Here is a 16,986-nt window from a genome sequence, read left to right as displayed (position 1 = left end):
GGGGCGGCCGGGGTGCTGCTCGCGCCTAAGGCGTTTCCCGACCGAGCGCTTCACCACCAGGCAGAACAGACACTGGCTAAATAGCTATGACCCCTCGCATCACCACTACTCCCCAGGGCACCGGTGCGAGGTCAAAGGGCAACAGGAGGAGGCCTCAGCATGTGCACACCCAACTCAAAGGGCCCTCGGAGGCCCCGACCTTCCAGGAGCTCCGCAGGGACGGGTGCGCACGCCCCTTACCAAGTAGTGCTTCTCAAAGGCTTCTACTGAAGACAATGCTTCTCTGAGTTTCTTGTAAGGACTCTGAGCTGTGTTGGCTGAAAGAAAAGAAACAGGAGTCCTTGTTCTCCCCCATGATGTCCAGTCCCAAGCAGACACCTCAAACAGCCGTGCCGATGGACCGTCCTTACGCTTTTCCCAATCAACAGGTTGACAGGACTGCCTTAACCGCCCACTTAATGCTTTTATCTCAGACTGAGACTAGGATCTTTAAAGGGACTTATTACAAACCCTCCAGTAAGTCACTTTCAAAGTGGCCTGAGGTGCCCGCGGGCAGGGCACAACGCAGAGCCTGCACCCCGCATGAGGCTCCTGGCAGTACCACTCAGCCCACCTCTGAGGTGCCCGAGGAGCACGAGCGCCCCACGGTGCTTCACCAGCAGACGTGGCTGAGGGGGTGGGGTCTGGCCACACCGCCAGGAACCAGAGAGGGGGGAGTGGGGGGGTGTTCAGGAGCCCCCGGGGGCAAGCAGCCCCTCATTTTAAAATCCTCCCAACTTTTTAAACTATTTCTGGCATTTCTTTGTTATTAGAAGGTAAAACATCCTAGACATTCAGTTGGCGAGTCAATAATTGGTGTTTCACTAATAAAGTACTTAGAGCATCAGGACTCCAGCTAAATGGACCAAACTGCTGCCCACCACATGCTGCCCACCACATGTCCGGGCCCCCGGCAGACACAGTGTGGAGTACCTGTCTCTGGCCTCTCGGCTCCCAGCCCTGCCAAGAGGTCCACCGTCCTGTTGAGGTCCTCCGAGTCTGGCCCTTTCTCCGACACAAGTCCACACAGATAGCCCAGAGACTTGAGCTGTGAGGGAAGCCACAACTCCAGTTACTCTGTGTTAAGAGTCAGCAGAGGGCCTCCCTGGTGGCGCAGCGGTTGAGCGCTGGGTGGCGAAGCTGCTCGCAGCCTCTGCGGCGCCGGTTCTATCCCCGCCTGCTCCCCGGCCACCGGAGGAGGGTCCCGCATGGTGCGCAGACCTCTCCTGCCGCCCGCTGCTCCCCTCAGCAGTGTCCTTCGGTCCTTCTGCCTGCTCTGCTCCCCGCTCTGGCTCTGGTGAATTCTCTCACCCTCCTGCGCTTCTGACTGTACCCAGTGCTTGTATAAACAAACAAACAAACAAATGTAAAACATGCCTCTATTTAAAAAAAAAAAAAAAAAAAAGAGTCAGCAGAGTACGGGCCTCTCCCCGTTGGTGCAAGCGGTTGAGCGCCAAGCTGTGAAGCTGTCCGCAGCCTCTACAGTGCCGGTTCGATTCCCGGCCGGCCAGGGAGATTCCCACATGGCGCGGCAGACCTCTCCTGTCTCCCCGCTGCTCCCCTCAGCAGTGGATTTCAGCAGATCTGCCTGTTCTGCTCCCCACTCTGTCTCTGGTGAGTCCTCTCACCTTCCTGCGCCTCTGGCTTATGCCCTAGTGCTTGTATAAATACACAAATCTTTGGAAAAAAATAAATAAGCCAGCACAGCACTTCTAAGTTTAAACATAAAAATCAAAATTCAATGAAATTCTGGAAGAGACGCCAAGTCCCCCGCGCCGTCCTCTCAGGAGCGAACACGGAGTCGCTCTGACCTTTCGGATGCGCCTTCCCTGGAGGGCTAAGCGGCTTGGAGTGGCACCGCCAGCTGGCAGGCTCCTAGACCGGGGCCTCCACTGCACGCACCCGCAAAGCCCGCCCAGCAGGTGTGCTGCAATGCAGGACGCGGTGACCCCCGGCTGGAAGCCACTCAGCTCAGCACCTCACACGCTTCACGGTACCCTCTTCCCACGCCCGCTCCCGCCCCAGTTAGAGCTCACCAGAGCGCAGCACAGCTGGGCGAGCCCTGGCATGTGCCAGGCGGTCGCTAGACATGCGACATCCCCACCAGCCCTAGCCAGGGGCCACGTGTGCCCACAGGCACCCACACCTTCTCTGTGGCGTAGCTCCACAAGCCCACGGTGTGGGCGATGTTGGCATCCAGCTGCGCCCGGTCGCAGCACCCTTCTATCCTCTGCAGCACCTCCAAGCAGCTCAGGAACACCCAGCAGTCCAGCGCACCAGGTGGGACGGAGACCTGGGGGCACAAGCACGTGAGGGGCCAGGGATGGCTAGTAGGCCCCAGAGGTGCCCCCCCCCCCCGGGTGCGGCGCCTGCCAGAGTCCAAGGGCAGGGAGGGCGAGCGCGAGCACACCAGCCCCACTCAGAAGGCAGGGGCCTGGCCCGGGCGTGACCGGCCCACCCTCCCCAGCGACCTCGACTTTCAACAGCCCAGGCCGGCTGGCGTCGCTTAATCCCGGTCTGCGAAGTGGCTGCCGCTCAGCTCAGCAGGCCGGGGCGGACCAGCTCAGAAGAGCCACAGGTGCCGGGGCGAGCGGCGGCAGCGGGATGACCACGTCTGTAGAAAGGGCGCCTGTTGCTTCACCACACGCGCAGACTCACACGCAAAACAGGACATCAGGAGGTGGCCAAGGAGTCACCCGGGGAGGGGGGGAGGGAGAGGAGAGGGGAGGAGACGAGGTGCGGGGGCTGAGGCACAGGCGGTGCTGTGCCCGTCCGCCCGAGCCTCACCGCCGAGAAGCACTTCCTACTGCCAGCGGCCAGGCCCCCGCGCAGCCCGGCTCACAGCGCCCTTCTCTCCGGGTCCCCTGGGTGCCCAGCCGCCGGGCACCTGCGTGCCTACGACCGCGCACCAGCCTCTTCCATCCGCGGAAACGTCCCCAGCGCCACCTCCTGGCCTGCCCCGGCGCGTGTCGCCAGAGCAGCCGCTGCCGCTGCAGCAGTGCGAGGGGAAGTGGAAAGGGCGCTGGCCCGGGCAGGGCGGGCCTGGATCACGTGTGCAACGACCTTCTAGGGACGCTCTTGCTCGGCAGCGCGGCGACGGTTACATATCCTCACGCCACGCTTTTTTCAAACTGAAGATGCAAGAGACAGGGCAGCGGGGCTGGGCGCAAGGGGGCCCGCGGAGCAGCCGCATGCCAACACAGACCACCAGCCGCGGAGACGCTGCCCCCAGCCCTGCTCGGGCACACATGGTGACTGCGGGACGGGGACCACAGGCTGCCTGACTCCGAGCTGCGCTGCTCACGCAGGGACGGCACCGGGCCCGGCAGGCAGCGGGCGGGCCTCTGACCCAACGGGAGTCTCAGCCGTCGCGCAAGCAGCGGCTCTTCCTTGGAACACTCGTCCACGTCCCCAGGATTTCTAGAGAATATGCCAAGGGGGCGGGGGACAGCATCGGAAGCCCCTGTCCGCACGCAAGTCGGCAGCAGAGCGTCTCCGAGCCCTGCTCTCCTGAGGGGGCACTGGCCCAGGAGGCGCGGCCCAGGGGGCACCAGGGGGCTGGCTATCCTGTCACCTGACACCACACGTCTCTACTCTAAACCAGGGAGCTTAAAATCAACTGACCATCAGCCAGACAAGCACCACGTCTGGGGTGGCAGCCACGGAAGCAAAGAGCACCTGCCGCTGCAGCAGCAGCACACGGGAAACGCGCAGCGTGCCCGCCACGCTCCTGCACCCGCGCCTCCTCCTGAGAGAAGCCACGCGCCGGCCCAGCCACGGCGAGTCCCAAGCCCCCTCGGCCCACGTGCCATAACCCTCAGCACGACACCCTCCCAGCCACAGACCTGGACATGGGGACGCCACCCACGTGAAGCATGTCTGGACGCCGGCAAAGAGACTAATTTCAGAGCAAACGGACAGAAAAAGTGGAGGTTTCTGTTAGCAGACCCCGGTGGCTAAGTGGCGGGAGCAGCAGCAGCAGGGCTGGCCTCTCCCTGCCGCTCCACAGGTCTCCGTGGCAGTGCGCCTCCGGGCCGTCATGGGAAGCGCACTTCCTGGATCGTGGACTGGACCAATAGATGGGAGCCGGGAGCTGACAGGGCAATGGGGCAATCGGACGTGCGGGTGGGCTCCCTGAAAGAGGATGTAAGCCAGGACCAGGGGAGCCGAGGGAGAGATGCCAGCGCCTGAAGAGGAGACACAATACTAGTCTCCAGAGGAAGAAGCAAGAAGAGGAAGACTCTGTTCCTGGCTCCGAAGAAAAGAAGAGCAGCGTCCAGCAGCCACCCCCACGGAGGGAGGGGAGCCGAAGACCTCTGCAGGGACGGGGCCTCGGTCCTGCCCCTGACGTTGCCCGAGAGGAGCCCCAGAGGCCAAAGAGCCGTTGTTGGTGTCGCCCAACCGCTCACAATGCGCTGTGAACACTGGGTGTCTCTGACACCACCTCTGGGGGACCAGTGGTGCCTTCCTCAGCGCTCAGGAGGCAGCTAAGGGGTGGACAAAGCTGAGACCGACGCCACATACTGCTCCCCGCACCTGCCACACTGGGTACATGCTGACAAGAAGGGGCCATGGGGGACAAGACACGCCAGCACGGAGGCCCTGTGGCCCACATCCCTGCTGCCTCCCGGGCCCACTCGCCAGGCCGGGAAGGCACAGCATGTCACGGGGCGGGTCCACAGCTTCAGACAGCTGCAGGGTCGTGGGCAGGAGGATGGGGAAGTGGCCTGGGTGCTATGGCCTTCACCAGGGCCTTGCCCTCGGCCAGCTCCTCTGCCGCACGTCCTCTCGGGTAGGACAGTGGCCACACGGCGGGAAGGAGAAGTGGAGACAAGTCCTGCAATCTGGCCTCTGTGCTGATGGGCTCTGCACCTTCTGAAACCCTGGGACGCTTTGTACGTGCACACGTGCACCTTTCTGGGGAAAGAGGTCACAGGTGCCAGAGCACCTCTGAGGGCCCTCACCTGCCTGGTGCACATGGCCAGGGTGCCAGGGCAAGTGAGGAGCCTAGGGCCCGGCCTGCCAGCTAAGGTAGGTGCCCACGGGCCTCCCAAGCACACCCTGGCTGCTGAGACCCCACCCAGAGCAGGTGCCGCTGTGTGCACTGCTGCCTGGAGGCTCCCGCATAGAACCGTCCATACCAAATAAAATGCCCATGGCCAAACCCCAACCCGTGTGTCCACCAGGTGAGCTGTCTATGAAGTGGGACACAGCGTCCAAAGACCAGCCAGAGTCGCCTTAAAATCACGTTCAGAAACGGGTCTCAGGGGCTTCCCTGCTGGCGCAGGAGTTGAAGTCTCAGCACTATCAAGTTATCGGCAGCCACTGTGGCCTGAGTTCAATCCCTGGCCAGGGAGCTGACCCACACGGCAGCAGAACTCTCCTGTCTCCCCGCTGCTCCCCTCAGCAGTGGATTTCAGTGGATCTGCCTGTTCTGCTCCCCACTCTGTCTCTGGGGAGTCCTCTCACCCCCCACCTCTGGCCTGCACCCCAGCTCTTCTACGTAAAAATAAAATCTTTAAAGGAAAAGAAAAAGAAGCGGGTCTGAGAAGCTTCCTCTGGGGCAGCACGGCTCCACCACACTGAGCAGAACGCAGACAACAGACCAAGCGACAGCAGACCAAGGACCAGGCCTTCCAGAAAGGGGAAACTCTTTCTAAGCACCATCAGGTGACGTCTGGGGTTCTGAGGTCGAGTTTTCTGTAGACAATCAAGAAATGGGGGAGGGCCTCCCCGGTGGCGCAGAGGTTGAGCGCTGGGTTGCGAAGCTGCCCGCAGCCTCTGCAGCGACGGTTCAATCCCCGGCTGCTCCCCGGCCACCCGAGGAGGGTCCCACATGGCGCGCAGACCTCTCCTGCCGCCCGCTGCTCCCCTCAGCAGTGTCCTTCTGTCCTTCTGCCTGCTCTGCTCCCCGCTCTGGCTCTGGTGAATTCTCTCGCCCTCCCGCGCTTCTGACTGTACCCAGTGCTTGTATAAATAAATAAATAAATCTTAAAAAAAAAAAAAAAGAAATGGGGGAGCTGGGACTCACTTCCAAGAGCTTCAGTTCCTGCACGCAGCTGTGCAGCAGCTCCAGGGCGCGCTGCGCCACCTCCCAGGGCCTCTGCAGGAAAAGCAGTAGCGTGCACTGGCGGGAGAACAGGTAGCTGCGCAGATCCAGCAGGGTGGCCTCTTGCCTCTGGATCAGCGCGCGCTTCTCCATGTCGATGGGCTTCCGCAGGATCAGGCCATCCCAGCTCTTGACTGGCTGGCAGAAAAACGCCAGCCAGTTGGCACCATCTAGACAGACACGGGTCATGAAAATCGCTGCCTTGTCCCCACCCCACTCCAGACCCCGCCCCACAGCAGGTCCCACCCCACCACAGGCCCCACCCTCACCCAGGCCCAGCTGCTGGGACAGAGCAGCCCCCCCGCAGCAGCCCAGGGACTGCGGAGAGAACAAGGGGCAGGCACTGGGCGTCCGGTGGCGAGCGTGTGGCAGCGTGACCCAGGCCACGGACTCACTGCACCCGCTCAGAAGGCCAGGAATTGGGGAGCCGTCCTGGGCCCGGGCTGTGGGCCGGCTGAGTGCCCGCACTTTCCATGCTTATTCCCCTCAGCTGTGTCTGTCGCCGAGTCCGGCTCCAAGAGGGAAGGACACCGGCTCCAGGAGGACTTGCTACTTGCCAAACATTCCCACCCACCTCCCCAACCTCAACTCATCGCCCTCTCAAATGTGACCTAAAAATAAACTTGGGACTCTATGGGGGCCTCCCTGGCCGCGCAGGGGAGAGGCTGTCCGCAGCCTGTGAAGCTGTCCACAGCCTCTGCAGCATGAGTGCGGCTCCCGGCCAGGGAGCTGACCCACAGTGCAGCAGACCTCTCCCGTCTGCCCGCTGCTCCCCTCAGCAGTGTGTTTCAGTGGATCCGCCTGTTCTGCTCCCCACTGTCTCTGGGGAGTCCTCTCACCCCCGCACCTCTGGCCTGCACCCCAGCTCTTCTATGCAAAAATAAATAAACCTTTTTTAAAAATTCCTATTTAATCAACGCTCTGCTTTGGTTGCACGTTTCCCTGTGTCTCAGCAAACCCGAGTGTCGACACCTGGAGCAGGGCCCAGTCAGTGACGCCGCTATGGCCCAAGCAGGGGCGCCGAGACCAGCCGGCAGTGCAAGCGGGCACAGGGCCCAACCAGCTCTCTGCACTCGAGACAGCCTCTCCTCTCAGTGCCCGCAGTGGCGGCAGCGGCCAGCACTGCCGAGGTGGGTGCAGCCTGCGTGCTCCAGTGGGTAGCTGCACGGAGGCTGGTGCCTGCACCTGCGCCGGGCTACTGACAGAACAACTGGCTTCAGAGACCGTCTGCAGGGAGTGATGCTGTTTGCATCAAGCAAAGTTCACTCAAAACAGGGACAGACTGTTTGAGGGCACAGGACTGCACTGCTGATTCTGCACTCTAACAGGAAGGAGATGTTTCCAGGCTCCAGGGATAAACACCCGCGACAGCAGTGCCGTGAAACCCACAGCCGCACACAGCACCACGGCGATCGCCTCTCAGCAGGTGCCCCCGCCGGGAGAGGTACAGGCCCAGAAGCGCCGCAAGTGGTCACCAGTTGGAGCACGCCTCACACGCCATGTTGCCCGAGAGCCCCAGAAAGTGAAAACGACGGGCTCTTAGTCCCCCGTGGGGGCCGTGAGAAGAGCCCGTGGCAGCCAGTGCAGGACAGCGGGCAGCCAGTCCCGGGCAGCTCGGAGGCAGCCCCCACGACGTGGAGGTGGGAAGAGGTGTTTCCGGGATGTTGCCACTCACCTCCGGCCCCGAAGTTGACGACGTACTGGGAGAACAGGGCGTCCAGCTCATCGTACTGCACCAGCGCGTCCTCAAACTGCTGCAGCATCTCGAACACAAAGGCCAGCTCCTCCTGGGCAGGGGCAAGCGCGGTCAGCCTCAGGAAGGCCCGCAGCAGTGGGGGTCACCGAGAGTGCACGCGCGCACACGCACGCACACACGCACGCACACACACGCACGCACACATACACATGGCGTGTGGCGAGGTCAGGCCACAGGGGCAGGCTGGCCCAACGACGAGCACGCCAGCAAGTATGTACATGGGGAGCAGCGGAAAGAGGCCGGAGAAGGCCAGCGTGGCCCAGAGACCCTGCGCCGCTCGTGTGCGGGCTGGACAGGACCCACTTCCTCTCAGCACGTCCCTCACCGGCCCGGGTCCAGGGCTGGCCTCTCCCTCCTCGTCCTCCGCTGACCCCCGACTCTCCAGTGGGGGCCCCAGACTTGGCCCCTGGTCCGCCCTGCCTACTACCTGCTCTCCTTCCCCTCCCTCCTCAGCGTCCTCCGTGAGGCCCTCCTAGCGCTCGCCAGCGAGCCCGGCCTTAAAGCACAAGGACCGTGCCCGGAACACACGCGGTGCTACGGCCAACAGCGACTCTCTGCTTTCTTTCCACCCGCGGCACCGGCTGCGGGCCTCCCGCACAGAAAGGCCGAACCTCTCCTCGTGTGCTGACGTGGCCAGCGTGCATCCCTCTGCGGACTCACGGCCGCTCGCTTCACTCCACGAGGAAAAGCCCAACGCTGTGGCTCTTCATTTTATGGCCCGCTCCCGCCCGCCACCTCTGTGGGCACACCTCCGTGCTTTCTGGCTCTGCAAGACCATCTAGGTTCACCTGCGCCCCCCGCCCCCGTCCTGGGAAGCACTTCTACAAAGATCCTGGGTCTTTTACAGGAAAAAAGAGGTTAGAAGCCAAGATCTTGACACCAGAAGTGCTCGTTGCTACTAAGAAGTTGTGTTTCTAGTTCCTGTCAGAAGACAGAGCAAAAACATGCGTGTGATAAGCTGCCAACCCACCCGCCCACCGTCACCCACTGTCCACCCCCACCCCGTCACTCCTCCACCCACCGCAGGTCCACACTGATACGGCAGTTCCAATTCAACACCACTGGGCTCACGGGACTCCCCCTTGCCTTGTTTATAGCTCCCAGAAGCTAAGCTCCCAGCCGGAAGGGGCAGAGCAGGCAGGGCAGGGATTACCAGCTGATGAACTGCCTGCCACTGCCAGCTCATCCAAGCTACAAGCACTAGAATAACAGATAAACGTCAAAATTTTTAATCAGAAGTGGTCTTTGTGTGGCGAGCCTGACTGCCTCAGGAGCTGACACAGAGTTGATGCTGAAATACGAAAGCCACGGCTGTTTAGTCAGAAGGTGCTGAGTGAGAGCGAGGGAGGCCGCCCTGCGTCCGGCCGTGCCCCGGGCTGCTCTCGCGTATCCGCGCTCAGCCAAGCCGCTCCTTAAAGAGGAGAAAGGTGGCACAGGCTACGACTCCAAGACCTAGCATCTCACAGCCACAGTACAGAAGCCAGCCTAGAAGATCTGACGGCGCCCACGGCCACAAATGCCGCACAGAGGGAATGTGCCCGGAACCGGCAGGCGGCCACAGACCAGTGGCCGGGGCGTCTGTGCGGTCAGGCCGCCCCCACTGTGGCCTGAGCCTGAGCGGTTTCCAAGGCAGGCTCCCCGAAGTCCCGAGACACTCACAGACAAGGCTGCTCTGAGAGCGAGGCCGCCCTCGAGGCTGCAGAGGCGTCGATGACTCGGCGGCCAGGGGCCGGCTCTGACCTGACAAGACGTCAGCTGTCTCTCGACCTTAACAACCACGCGGCGAGAAGGAGCCCGGGAGAGCGGCCTGCCACAGGAAGGAGCGGGGAGGCGCCAGCGCACCGGGAGCCACGCACCTGGACCATGAAGTACTCGCAGAAGCTCCAGCCGGGCTCCGTCCTCTTCTCCCTCAAGGTTCTCATGTCATCCTCAAACTTGCCTAGGTTTTTGGTAAAAGACATAAGAAGCAAGGTCCTGAGTTTGGTCAGGAAGGCATTCCAGGATTCCTGAGTTCGAGAAGAGTCCTTCAAGGGGTCGGAGAGCACGACACACCTGCAAAGACAGGAACAGGCTCTGGAAAACCCTCCCCTCGCACAGTGTGCCCGCCCGGTCGCTCCCGCCTCCGAGGTGCCCTGGCTCCGCCCCAGCCATGAAGAACAGCAGGCGGCCAGAACCCAGGCTGGAGGAGGCCGCACGCGACCTGCTTAATGCCGCACCAGGGGAGGCCGCGCTGCTACAAGGACCAGAAAGGGGGATGGGGTCGGAAGTGCTGCGTCCTAGACCCTGCCTCCAGCGCTCTCTGGAAGACAGGGAGTCGCGTCACAGTCCCCAACACTCATCCTGCAGCCCCAAAACCTCTTGTGGGTCCATGTAATCGAAAGGACTCAGTGTGCACTTCCTGACATGGTGCCCCAGGGCCACCCGGCAGGGGAACAGGCGCACTGCGCCAGCTCTCTCCCCGCCAGCACTCACCCCTGCTTTCCCACCCCAGAGTTGGTGTTACAGGCGGTTTTGCAAATCAGTGGAAAAACAAAACAGCGAAGGGCACACAGGGGCTGCTGCAGATGAGCTGTCCTAGGCTTTAGTCTCAGCGGGGGCCTCTCCTGGGGCACAGGGGTAAAGTCTCAGTGCTATCAAGCTATGGCTGGCCTCTGCGGCCTGACTTCCATCCCCAGCCAGGGAGCGACCCGCAGGGCACAGCAGATCTCTCCCGTCTCCCCGCTGCTCCCCTCAGCAGCGTGTCTCAGTACACTGCTGCCCACACGGTCTCTGGGGAATCCTCTCACCCCCGCACCTCTGGCCTACACCCCAGCTCTTGTACGCAAAAGTAAAAATAAATCTTTAAACAAAAAAAGCCCCACAAAATTTGAAAAAGCGTCAGCGAGTTCAATTCTGTGCCTGAGCAGCAGCGGGAACGGCCGGGGAGCCTTGCAGGCCCGGCAGAGATAGACTGGCGGCCAGACAGAGGCGCCGACGTGGTGCACGAGCAGCAGTGCGCCCTCCGGAGAGCCAGAGGTGAGCGTCCCACAGCCCGGGCCCCAGTCAGGTCCTGACAAGCCCCAAACATGACCTCGCCTGTTGTGACAGCTTCCGAGGCCATCAGCCCTGACTTCATACATACACACACCTGTCCCGTGTCTCTCGGCCCCTGCAAGTTGCCACTTAAGGGCAGGCGCTGGCACGGGCTGCGTCACGCCACAGCCAGCGGGGCGGGCACTTCCACCGTGCACCCAGGGCTCGTGCCTTGCCCTGCCTGACCCCGCAGCTGCGTTCTCAGGTGCCCCCACCCCAAGGATGCAGCGTCTGGAGCCATCTGTGTAAGCCCGGGTACCACGCCGACCGCAGAGAGGATGACCCGGGTGTGCAGGAAGCCGCATCCCACTGGAGCAGAGTGGGGACTGGCTCCCCCACCCCCCACCCCTCCCAGGACCTGGGGAGCTCGAGCGCTGTGGCAGGAACGCGCCTGAGAAATGAGCCGGGCTGAAGGAGGCCGGCCCCCCAGGGACGGCCACAGCTGGAGCCGGGCGAGCCTCCCCCAGAGAGAAGGAGCACAGCCGGGGGGTGCGGGGGACCCGGCTCGGGGGGAGGTCCCCGTCCCTGGGACCACGTCTGTCCTCAGGAGCATGTGGCGGTGTCAAGGTAAATGCGCACACAGGGCCCAAAGCCTCACTCGGGGACCCTGCAGCACCCAGGGGCCGCGACGCTCCCCCCATGCTGACACCGTCAGGGTTCAGAAAGGGGGTCCTTCTCCTCCGAGGGGGTCACTGTTCACTTTCCCCTGGCCGGCCAGGAGCTCCGGAGGATTGGGGCCAGTCCTCAGCACCGCGGTACCCACTCCGGCGGCAGCAACCCGGATGCCGGGTGCGGGGTCTGCATCGTCACCCAGCAGGCGGAGCGCGAGGGCCGCTTACCTGTCACTCTGTTTATTACAAAAGTCGTTTCTTATTTTGTCCACAATGGAGGTCCGGGGAAGGATGTTGGTCTTGTTCTTCCTCTTGGCGTCATTCTCCACCACCACGACCAGCCAGTCTGAGGAGCTGTGGGCCTTCAGGACGTTCTGCCACCGGGTGAGGTCGTCCTTCACCGTCGCCTTGTACACCTCGGTGTCCTGGAACAGCCGGCCCAAGACGGCGCGTCAACAGCGTCTTACAGCCAGATGCAAGATGCTGCCTCGTGACAGCCGACAGTGGCCACAGAGCCCACGGGCCCTGGCCAGGCGTGAGTCCCCCAGACTCAAGACCCTGCGGGAAGGCGGCCCAGTGGCCTCCAGGGAGCCTGAGAGGGAGCAGCCCAGCAGCTGCACCGGCGGCCGTCTGCTGAGCAGGGACTTCCTCCTGTGGGGCCGAGGCCTCTGTCCCAGCCTGTCGGGACACCTGCCCGGGGACGCCGCAGGCCGCAGTCCCAACCGGACAGGGCGCTCACGGGAAGCCCAGGGCCTTGCAGAGGCCCCCCACAGCCACATCTAAAACCCCAGCTGCCTCTGGTCATGTCACGCAAACCCAGGGACGAGGACTGCAGAGGCTTCCTGAGCACTGTCCCAGCAAGCCCACGCGTCACCCGCCCAGGGCATCCCGCCAGCACCACAGCCCGCACGCCCGGCCCCTCGGGCAGCGCCGGCGCCCTCCTGCCCTGGCCACGCCAGCAGGAACGCCCGCACCTGCGCACCAGTGACACCCGAGAACTCAGGCTTGGTCCAGCCCAGAATGAGGCGTCTAAACCTCGGGCACTTCCGTCGGGGTCACTGCCCCAGCCCCTCTGCCAGCGCCCTTGCCCAGCCAAGCGGCTCTCGGCCCGGCTCAGGCGCACTGGCTGCTGTGAGCCCCGCACCAGGCGGACCTGGCCCCGTGCCTCTCGCTCTGACTCAAGAGAGCTCCAGAAGGCAGCGCCTGCCACCCCAGCCCCGCTTTAGCACTGCTATCCTCGGCTTACATTAAGAAAAAGCACAACCTGGGCCCTCCTGGTGGCGCAAGGTGTTAAGCACCGCACTATGAAGCAATTCACAGCCACTGCAGCACGAGTTTGATCCCCAGCCAGCCAGGGAGCAACCCACATGGCGCAGCAGACCTCTCCTGACTGGCCCGCTGCTCCCCTCAGCAGTGGATTTCGGTCAATCTGCCTGTTCTGCTCCCTGCTCTGTCTTTAGGGAGTCCTCTCACCCCCCACATCTGTGGCCCGTACCCCAGCTCTTGTATGCATACATAAATCAATCTTTAAAGAAAAAAAAAGAAAAAGAAAAAGCACCACCCAAAAAGAGCCTCTGCGGAAAATGATCTGGCAAAAAGTCGACTTTCTGCAAGAACAAAAAGGCCGAAATAACCCCACAAGGCGCCATGAGCAGCCGAGCACAGATGGGACTGATTCCCCATGGCAGGAAAGAATGGGGGGCAGAAAAGACACCCAAGGATATAAAGACCAAAAACAACCTGAATTTGGTAACAACTATCAGCCAAAAAAACAGAAGAAAAAGCCCAAGTACTAGAAACGTGAAGAAAACGCGGGCAGGCCGCGTGGGGTCAGCCCCGAGACAACGGCTGGAGAGGCTGAAGGGAAAAGCACTTCATGGGCAGAGCAGCAAAGACAAAGGAAGGGTCCCCCGTGCAGGACACCCACTGCTGTCCCCCAACTGGGGTACTCCAACAGCGCCCCGTGCCCCCGCAGCCCCGTGCCCCCGCAGCCCCGTGCTCACGCAGCACTCCGTCCAGTAGATGTGGAGGAAGGGGAAGGTCAGCAGAGCCTTGTTCCCTTCCTTGGGCAGCAGCTCCTCCTTGAACTGCACGAAGTTAGACTCCAGGTGGATCATCTTGGGCGCACGGCCGTAGGACCTAGAAACGTTCTGAAGTCAGGGAGGCGCTGCGGGACAGTGGGCAGGCAGGAGGGCGCACCCGTGAGCCTGGCGGACACCAGCCTGGGGCGAGCGCGGACCCAGGCCTGCAAGGCGCTGGCGGGGGGACACTCCTCCAGCAGGCCGGCCCGGGAGAGCAGAGCCGTGCCCCCAGACGCGCCGGCACAGCGCGAGAGCAGCTTGTCTGTGAAGCTCCCCAACATGGGCCAGAGGCCTTCGTCCCCGCGCAGCTCCAGGGCACCAGGGCGTCTGTGCGGTTTCGCTGCTTCTAGAACTGAAGCCGCCCGGTCTCCCTTCCTGTATCCCCAGACCCCTCGCTGCACCCAGCGCCTTCACATGTAAGGCGCCCGCCCCAGGTGGGCAGCACCACCCCTGGCGACAGCCCTGTGCCACCACCCAGCACACAGGCAGCCACCAGCTCCTCCCCGGCACCCCTCAAAGGCTGCCCTCTGCCGCCATCAGGAAGGCTCCCCACACCTACACTTGACGAGGCGGGGCGCGTGTCTTCTGAGAATGGGAACGTGGCGGTCTCCCCGGTGCAGGCCAGTGCCCTCCGGCCCAGGGGGCATGGAGGGCTCTGAGCTGCCGCCTGTTCAGCCCATCTGCGGGCACTGGAACAGCCCCCACCCGCTCGCGCGCCTCCCCGGGCCTGCAGGCTGGGCAAGAGTGACTCTCACACCCCCTTGCAGCGGGCGCCCTTGCCTGTGCCGACCCTTTCCCACCAGGCCTCGCCTCTCGGGGCCGGCTTCCTCCCCCAGCCCTCCAGCTCTCCCTTCTTCCAGAAAGGCGCCGACGCGCCCCTGCTGGCCTGCTCCGCCCCCTGCACCTGCCCCCTTCGGTCCTTTCTTCTCATTTCGCGAGGTTTCAAGAACCGGAGAGAAAGACAGGCGTGACACGTGCCTGCCTCGCTGCCTCTCCCCGCACAGCCCGTCCCCTTGTTTGTGGACACACTGGTTTTTGTCTATTTTTCAGACTGTGCAGAGGCGGCGCGCCCAGCGGAAATCCTTCCCAAATCTCACCATCGCTTCTGGCGACGGCCCTGTGCCCACCGAGCTCCCCGCCGCAGCACGGGCCCCCACACACACCAGGCAGCTTTTCTTCCTATCCTTCTTTTGGAGCCATTTTTTGTGAAAGAATTCTGCGCCCTCTTTCACTTGTCAGCAAGGAAGGCCACCCCCGCAGCCCTGGAAGCAGGCGCAAAACATGGGCCACGTGAGCAGGGGCCTGGGCCTCTGCCCGAGCTGCGCTCGCCCTTGGGTACATGGAGAGCCACAGCCGGCCCGGAAGGACCAGGTCACGGCAGCAGCCACAGGGCGTGTCTGTACATCTCGGGGAGAGTCGGAGTACAACCAAGTCTCCCCCACGGAGACTCAAAGTCAACACCCCCTCCCCCCCAACAGCACAGGTGCACACGGGGCGGGCCAGCCGCCTCCGCTCGCTGTGGGCGTCCTCGTCCCAACGCCCCTCCCGAAAGGCACACAGGCCACGGGCGGGGCCGCAGGCCGGCTGAGCGTCTGAGAACCCACGTCTCTGCGCAGAGCCTGGCCGGGGCGCGCTGACGAGCGCCAAGAGCGGGCACCACTCATGGTGAGCTGTCCTGCTAGGAACATCGACCAACCGCTCCTGGAGCAAGACCCACAGGAGACGTGCGCCAAGCTCCCCAGCAGCGGTGCCGCCCCACGCAGGCCCAGCCGGGACCTACCTCCTCCACTCCATGGGCTCGCGCGGGAGCTGCTGAGACAGCGTCGGGTAGATAGACGTGAACAAGTTCTGATCTCCAGCACCTGCAACAAGAATGAAGAGAAACACGGTTATGCATTTTCAGGTGGCTCCAGGCAAGTTTGGAATTGATTTCTGTGCAGGCTGCCAGTCAGTAAAATAACCACAGCAAGCGTCTCAAGAAAGCCCGCACTGGGGCCTCCCGGGGGGAGCAGTGATTGAGCGCTGGGTTACAAGGCTGCCCGCAGCCTCTGCAGCGCCGGTTCGATCCCCGGCTGCTCCTCAGCCACCGGAGGAGGGTCCCACATGGCGCGCAGACCTCTCCTGCCGCCCGCTGCTCCCCTCAGCAGTGTCCTTCGGTCCTTCTGCCTGCTCTGCTCCCCGCTCTGGCTCTGGTGAATCCTCTCACCCTCCCGCGCTTCTGACTGTGCCCAGTGCTTGTATAAATAAATAAATAAATCTTTAAAAAAGAAAAAAAAAGAACGCAGGGTCACAGGCACCCAGGAGGCCTGTGGTCGTGTCGGGGTCCGGCTGTGCAGGTGTCCCGTCAGGCCTGCACAGGGCACAGACGCGCCCAGCGGGGCCGCGCCACCTTGGCACTAACAGCCACAGACAAGCGTGGCCCCTGGAGCGGGGGCCTGGGGCTCCTCGTGATGCCTTCAGGGCTGTCCTGGAGGACCCTGCTCACCGGGGCGGGGGCGGAGGGCCAGGGCAGGAGAGCCTTCACACCGCCCTGGGCCGAGGACAGGTTCCCCAGCCGGATGCTGCGTCCTGGGCCGGCTCTTGGAACGCGTTGTCGTTTCCGGGGGGGCAGGAATATGCTGACGACGTCCAGGGCCGCAGCCGCTGACCCAAGGAAGCAACGCTCCCTCGATGCTCAGGCTAAGGCCCAAGCTTTCTGAGGGGAACTTGAGGGACAAGCTCTTCCCTGGGGGCAGATGGGGCGTGGCTCCCCGGCCCCTTGGCAAAGCTGTGGGAGCCGTTGCCCGACAGAACGCGAGGGGCCCCAGGGCCCAGGTCTTCGTGTCCAGTGACCCCGCCCGCCCCCCCCACACCCACGTCGCCACTGCAAACCCAGTGAACCGACCGGCTACGTGCCGGCGGGTGGGGAGCCGCGGACTCAGAATCACCCCCACGCGGCTTGTGAGTTCCAAGGCGCCAGCAAAAACGTCAACTCTAAAATTTGTACAACGACTAAACAAATCCATGAGAAAAAGAAACATCCCCAGGCACGCACCAGGTCCTGAGGCAACCAAGGGGGCCCTGTTACCGGCGCCTTCGTAAGTTGCTCACATTTTTCTGATCTTGCAAGCCAGGCCCTCAAATGCTATCCAGGCGTGAAAAACCCCACGGACCACACCAGCAGGAAGCCAGATAACACCACCCACTTTCCTGGGGAAACACCCCGTGACGACGGAGAGCGACCGCAGGAAAGGGCCTTCTCCTGAGAGGCCGCCCCCGCGGCAACACCGACGGCCCAAGCCCAGATGCCAAGAAACCCCCCGGCCGGGACGCAGGCCC

The 16,986-nt window shown here is 62.9% G+C and overlaps 1 protein-coding gene across 1 annotated transcript in view; it reads right to left on the bottom strand.

Moving 5' to 3' along the window:
- Positions 1-99: 99 nt before the first annotated feature.
- The window catches only part of LOC311170409 (trafficking protein particle complex subunit 10-like), a gene marked incomplete at both ends in the record, with an annotated part of 23,515 nt that continues 6,628 nt past the window's right edge, over positions 100-16,986 (bottom strand). The window contains 13 exon segments of the mRNA XM_084232773.1: positions 100-105; positions 241-317; positions 973-1,087; positions 2,186-2,332; positions 4,092-4,173; positions 4,449-4,526; positions 5,889-6,318; positions 7,824-7,935; positions 9,761-9,995; positions 9,997-10,083; positions 11,816-12,012; positions 13,591-13,726; positions 15,449-15,530. Of these exon segments, the coding sequence (XP_084088899.1) occupies positions 100-105; positions 241-317; positions 973-1,087; positions 2,186-2,332; positions 4,092-4,173; positions 4,449-4,526; positions 5,889-6,318; positions 7,824-7,935; positions 9,761-9,995; positions 9,997-10,083; positions 11,816-12,012; positions 13,591-13,726; positions 15,449-15,530 (1,784 nt within the window).

This window comes from Talpa europaea (genome assembly GCF_964194135.1).
Source record: "Talpa europaea genome assembly, chromosome: 4".
Taxonomy (NCBI): domain Eukaryota; kingdom Metazoa; phylum Chordata; class Mammalia; order Eulipotyphla; family Talpidae; genus Talpa; species Talpa europaea.
Note: the sequence above shows the minus strand (reverse complement) of the source record. Positions and strands in the feature narration are given on the sequence as shown.